Source organism: Amia ocellicauda, chromosome 15, assembly GCF_036373705.1.
Source record: "Amia ocellicauda isolate fAmiCal2 chromosome 15, fAmiCal2.hap1, whole genome shotgun sequence".
Taxonomy (NCBI): domain Eukaryota; kingdom Metazoa; phylum Chordata; class Actinopteri; order Amiiformes; family Amiidae; genus Amia; species Amia ocellicauda.
The window spans coordinates 22,912,873-22,919,249 of NC_089864.1; the positions used below are offsets into that span (position 1 = coordinate 22,912,873).

Here is a 6,377-nt window from a genome sequence, read left to right on the forward strand (position 1 = left end):
TGTAGCCTCTTTTTCCTATTTGTAGTGGAGATGAGTGGTACCCGGTGGGGTCTTCTGCTGTTGTAGCCCATCCGCCTCAAGGTTGTACGTGTTGTGGCTTCACAAATGCTTTGCTGCATACCTGGGTTGTAACGAGTGGTTATTTCAGTCAAAGTTGCTCTTCTATCAGCTTGAATCAGTCGGCCCATTCTCCTCTGACCTCTAGCATCAACAAGGCATTTTCGCCCACAGGACTGCCGCATACTGGATGTTTTTCCCTTTTCACACCATTCTTTGTAAACCATAGAAATGGTTGTGCGTGAAAATCCCAGTAACTGAGCAGATTGTGAAATACTCAGACCGGCCCGTCTGGCACCAACAACCATGCCACGCTCAAAATTGCTTAAATCACCTTTCTTTCCCATTCAGACATTCAGTTTGGAGTTCAGGAGATTGTCTTGACCTGGACCACACCCCTAAATGCATTGAAGCAACTGCCATGTGATTGGTTGGTTAGATAATTGCATTAATGAAAATTGAACAGGTGTTCCTAATAATCCTTTAGGTGAGTGTAAATGCATTTGTTGAACATTGTGAAAGTACCTGAAGAGCCCGTCCCCTGGTCTCTATTGGTAATAAGAGAGCACCGGCCGCACTCAGTAAGGATCCCACAGCGAAAGGACACAGAGCGACTATGACAGATTTAGACATTAAAACCTATAAGAAAGGAAATATAAAAGTTTAATTAAGATGGTGATGATGATGATTATCGTGGATTGGTGGCACAGTAGTTAGTGCTGCTGCCTCACAGCTTCTAGGTCCTGTGTCCGCTGGGTCAGGCTTTAGCCTCAATGCAACCCTCTGCTGGATGAAGTGCTTATTGAAAATGGATGTGTCATTATTTTAGTAGCAGCGTAGTTTGTTTTTTGTTACACACTGAATATTATTAGTAATATTTCCTGATAGTTTTGTGCATTCCAGTAGAGGGAAATAAAGAGATTATATGAAAATAAAGAAATGGCGAGGCAGACAGATTATTGGGTGGTCGAAATGGAATTAGACAAAGATCTGTTTCATCATCATCATTATTATTATTATTATTATTATTATTATTTATTTATTTATTTATTTATTTATTTATCTCTTAGCAGATGATCTTGTTCAGGGAGATTTACAAGAATCATGAAGACAAATTTGATCAGGCACTTTAGATATTCAGCTATTAAAAACATCTGTGGACACCTGTAATGTACCCAGGATGCACTGTGGTTATCTGTGTAGTCAGTGATACTGGCAGTCATGACATCATGACCTGATATTGGGGGAGCGTTTCTTCTTTTTACTGATATTGAAGAAAGCTCACAGTACCTGAGCTATGAAGGGAGCCACCATGCCCCCGACGCGGCTGAAGCAGGTACAGAATCCCATCCCTATGGCTCTCACTGTTGTGGGGTAAACCTAAACGATACATATTGAAGATCTTAGTTAATAAAATTAATACAAATCATGTTGTATGACAAAATGTCCCAAATATTTTTTTAAACTACAACAATCGTTACTTTCTAAGCATGTCTTGAAGTAAACCTCAAGGTTGTTAAAAGAAAATTCCCCATCTTGCTCAGCCTCATCAAGTTCATAATACAGTTTCCTTCCCCTAGCCTACAGGATTCGCAGTTTAATCATTGGAAACTAAAAGCACCTAATCACTGAAATGCAATTTTTCTGGAAGCAGAGAACCGCACGCTGAACATTGCAGTTTTAAGTAACTGCTGCAGATTTAATGGGAACCTGCCGTTACGTTTTTAAATAAATAAAGAGTGCACCTCAGCAGTATACAGGTACACCGTGTTAAAAACCATTGCCACCAAGGCACGGAGGATGAAGAACAAAGCTGTGAAGCCAAGCCTGGGAGAAAAGGAATAAATATTACGTGAATATTAATGATTAATAGTTCAACCATTTAGGCAGCTGTTTGACATATACAGGCACTTTAAACAAACTAGTCTAGTAATAAAGCACTAAATATTGTACTTCTAATCAGAGGCTGTGCACATTGCTCAGATATATTTATTATTATTATACACTAGGATACCGATCGTTTGAGCTGTAAATCTCTGTTCCCATGTTAGAAAGATGACTCAAAGGATACTGCTAATAAGACAAAAAGCAAACAACAGATGGTAATGACCTTTATAAATTAATAAGAGACTGACTCATCAACATAGCTCTCTGCATTGTGCTAACTAACAAAGTTGTCAAAAGCATTAATAAGGATTTGACATATTTCATAAATGGGGAGAAGAGCATGTGACAGTTCTACACAACAAAGCATTCTCCAAAACCAAATAATGTATTTGTTTGATATTGAATGTAAATGTATAGATGATAATAATAATGCCATTGAAGTGTGATATGGTGTAATGAAAACGAATTATTGTCGGCCACAGAACTGTACTCACGCAGTTGTGCAGATATTAAGCAGTAGAAAGAAAATCCCTGATGACATCATCAAGAACCCCAGACAAAACCTTCGCCCACAAATGTTCAGCAGTATCATATTCAGTGGGATTACTGGAAAAGTTAAAGAGATACATATTGGAGAATTTTTAAATATTAGCAACTTAAGATAAGAACATGTACTTTTTTGTAATTTTCTTTAAAAAAACACCCAAAAAAAAAATGCATAACATAGTTATTTAACATTGTATTACAAAGTTTATGAATCTACTTCCAATAAAATAAAGCAGAATAATTAGCAACCAGACTGTTTTCAAGGTTATAATGAGGGCAAAAAATGTAATAAAATCTAATTAAACACTTCTAGATGCTTTCAACATAACTGTGGAAGGAGATAATTACTTTTCCACAACCATGAGAAATGTCTGCATGATTTGAAAAAATGGTGCAATGGCGTGTGAAGGCTCTTAATGTTAGGATCTAAAATGCATATGTAAGAAGTCAACATTATCTTCTGTAGACAGTGAGATTAATTAGCCAGGATTCATTTCCTTACATGCTACCTCTCCCAAGGTGCTAATAAGCATGGTGTGGTAATCAGACTGTCCGAAAGGCTTGCAGTAGCAGGGCGTGTCGTCCGAATGCAGGACCCCGGTATGTGGCGCACTGTCAGTCACGCACAGCAGGTTTCGCTCCAGAAGCTCAGAGCTGCCCAGAACGGCACCATAGTATGAAAATGAGGCAATAAACCTGGAAGCACATTACCAGACCCATTAATGTTTGGGAGATGGAAACATATCTTTAAGACAACTTTGGTCATTTCTTGGCATTTATTGGCAAAGATTGGTAAGAGTTCAGTGAGCATTTATTTGTCATTCTTCCCTTGGTCCTTCTAAACAGCACACATAAAAAGAAGGGTTTCAAAAGCACCCTTTGGATCCATTTGTTTCTTTCTTCTGTATATAATCATTTGTATTGGGTGGAGCCTAACATATTGCATGATGGGAATGTTTGTCCTTATTATTGCACAAATGATAAGTCTTGCAGTATGACATTTCATCAGCGCTTCTTCATGATGTTGAAATCCTTGGCTGATTTTAAAGCTAAACCCGATTGTCTAATAACCAACAACAGGAATACATCACCACAGATTCCACAGGATGATGGATGTCCTCCTGAAGGAAGGTTCAAGTAGACTTTTGAAGTTCCCTCTCTTTTCCTGCAAAGCGAGCAGATTATATTCTAACCAGGTTGTGCAAGGTCAAGCCATTCAACAGAGTGAAAGACTACAAAGGCTGGAGAGTGTGACATTTGGTGCACTGAACCGTAGACACCACTAAAACACTTACAGTCACTGACTCCATCAGTTTTCCCTCAGGCAGACTGGAGCGATTCATTCTGGCGATGCGCTGTAGGGTTTCCATGGCGCCTCTGACGTTCCCCGCAGAGACGTTGTACCGGGCCGACTCGGGAATGAACTGCAAACATAAAGGTAAGTGAAGAGAAGTCAACTGTTGAGTTTCCAATCACCCAATAATCTGCTGTGGCTGTCTTTCAGAACTCTCAGTTTTTCTCCCATTGGATATTTCACCCACATTACAATACTGAAACACCTGACCACTTATTTCAGAATATCACACAATGCCAAGCTGATTTATTGTTCTACTAATAGGATAACAAAGCCCTAAAGGGTGCTATCAATTGTCTCAGAAAATGAACACTGCATTTGCACTGTAGTATGAACGGTGGAATTCTTTTTTCAGACAATTGCAGCCCCTCAGTCAAGCCCACCTTGAAAAGAATAATTAAAATGATGCTGGGGATGATGGAAAGGCGAATCATCCAACGCCAGCCGAGGGTGGGGATGACTGTCATGCCCAAAAACACCATGAAAAACGAGCCGCACATCCAGAAAATCTGAAGAAGGAAAAAATACAATACATGGCTTTTTGTCTGTATTTAAGATTATTTATCCGAGTGTTAGTGTGCATTGTCTGAATTTATTTGACATATTTCAGTTTTCTTTTTAAACAAGAATTAAATACTGAAATAGACATGTTTTCTAATATTTAAAAACGTGTGACATCCCCAATGTTTTATTATTTGAAATCTCTCTGCTTTAACAGAGAAACAGTAAAGATATACGAACCTGAGACAATGGTGTCAAATAGCCTCTGTATTTTGCCGGTATAAATTCAGCTTGCAAGACAAATCTGTGGTGGGGGAATGAAATTAATCTTTGCTGTGATTCATTGTTGTGGAAAAGATCCACTTCAGAGCCAATACATTTTTAATAAAGACACTGAAGGATTGACTGTTTAGGATGTACCATCAATTTTTGGAAGAAACTGTGCCAACAAAACAGTACATTGTTTTAGTTGCAGTGGATTGGTTGATGGATGGATGGATGGATGAAGGGATGGATGGATTTAATTGACTTACCCCTGAGCAGTCCCCGACACACCACCTCCCACCATGGTGCGCAGGAAGACAAACCAGCCATAGGAGGGTGAGAAAGACGTCAAAAAGGAGAAATACAATGACCAGGCAAAACAGCCAAACACTACCTACAAACAAGAACAATCGATCAGAAATAATATACACTATACAATAAGAATAAAACACTAAATAAATAATATGGTGAATTATGGTTAAACTACATGTCAAACTGAAATTAAGATTGATATATTGAGTTTATTATTATTATTATTATTATTATTATTATTATTATTATTATTATTATTATTATTATTGTGGCAAACACTGTTCAACTAAATTGAAATTTATTTGATCATTTTATTATCAAACAACTGTTATGAAGTAGAAAAAAAATGAATTCCAAGTTATGCATCATAAATCATACAATGAGGCACAATTAATTATTCTTACCCATGCTATACTACGTGTTTCCACTTCAATCTTACCTTCCAGCGTCCATATCTGTCTGCCAGGTATCCCATGAATGCACTGAAGGATACGAATCCGAAAAACACCATCTATTATTGTGAAAAAAAGAAGAAAAATAGGGAAGGAGATAGAAATGAGTTTATCATAGCAAGTGTATATCACTTCCACTGGTTATTACAGAATTGATGTCTGTCACCAACTTTTCCTCTGGTTTAATTTCTGACATCTACCACAAGCTTATACTTATGTTCTATGTTATTCTCACATTTGTAATACAATTTTTTGTCTTGCATACTTAATATGCAGGTTGGAACTGTATCTCGTTGAGAATGTCATGAAATCTAAAGGGAAAAAATAATAAGTATAATATGTAGCTGAGAATTAAAGGCTAGAATAACAGATATTGGATCGTTGTGGATATTATGGGAGTACTCACATTTAAATTATTGTTATTCTTTTATTTTATTTTATTGGTTTTCCACATTGTCTAGAGAAGGAAAATGATTATATTCTTAGCTCGTTATATTCCTAGTTCAGTGCCACACACCACATGTTTGTACATCTTACCGTTGAGACAAGAGCCACCTGCCAGTCTTTTAGACGCCACTCACAACGAATGGCAGGAGACACAACAGCCAGCAACATTATCTCAATGGCTTCCACAATCTGAAACATATAAATATATATACACTATATAATGGGAAAAGCTTCCTCTGTCAGTAATGGTTAGTACTAGAGTTCATGTGATATGTATAGTTGCTGTTTTTTCAAAGCATGGGTATAATTTAAAACTATAATGTCCTATAATGTCATTTGCCACTTTTGTTGTGATTAAAGTTACCCCCTTTTTGTATTATTTTATTTTAGTCCATTGTTTGTTAATCCATTCTAGTTTATCCATATATTTGTGTCTCTGGAAGGTAGGGAATACTGTGCAGTACTTACTATAGAACTACCCATGATAACATACAGGATAACATGGAATCGACCAAAACCAATGGCTTCTATAGCTTGCTCAACACTGTATGTCTTGT

At 37.3% G+C, this 6,377-nt stretch overlaps 1 protein-coding gene across 1 annotated transcript; it reads right to left on the minus strand.

Annotated features, from left to right (window-relative positions):
* Window positions 1–382: 382 nt before the first annotated feature.
* LOC136771952 (putative transporter SVOPL) lies at window positions 383–6,377 on the minus strand. Its single transcript, XM_066724541.1, has 13 exons — window positions 6,289–6,377; window positions 5,911–6,009; window positions 5,361–5,432; window positions 4,879–5,003; window positions 4,586–4,649; window positions 4,228–4,353; window positions 3,786–3,914; window positions 3,582–3,655; window positions 2,993–3,186; window positions 2,439–2,550; window positions 1,803–1,884; window positions 1,348–1,437; window positions 383–696 (listed from the first exon to the last, which is right to left on the minus strand). The coding sequence occupies exons 1-13, from the start codon at window positions 6,301–6,303 to the stop codon at window positions 541–543; spliced, it is 1,338 nt and encodes a 445-aa protein (XP_066580638.1). The 5' UTR covers window positions 6,304–6,377; the 3' UTR covers window positions 383–540.

Excerpts from the sequence above, each read along its gene's own strand:
- LOC136771952 (XM_066724541.1), bottom strand. Across the intron at positions 5,433-5,910 it reads AGGTGGCTCTTGTCTCAACG|ATGGTGTTTTTCGGATTCGT; the intron begins GTAAGATGTACA and ends TCACAATAATAG. Across the intron at positions 3,656-3,785 it reads AACTGATGGAGTCAGTGACT|GAAAAGAGAGGGAACTTCAA; the intron begins GTAAGTGTTTTA and ends CTCGCTTTGCAG.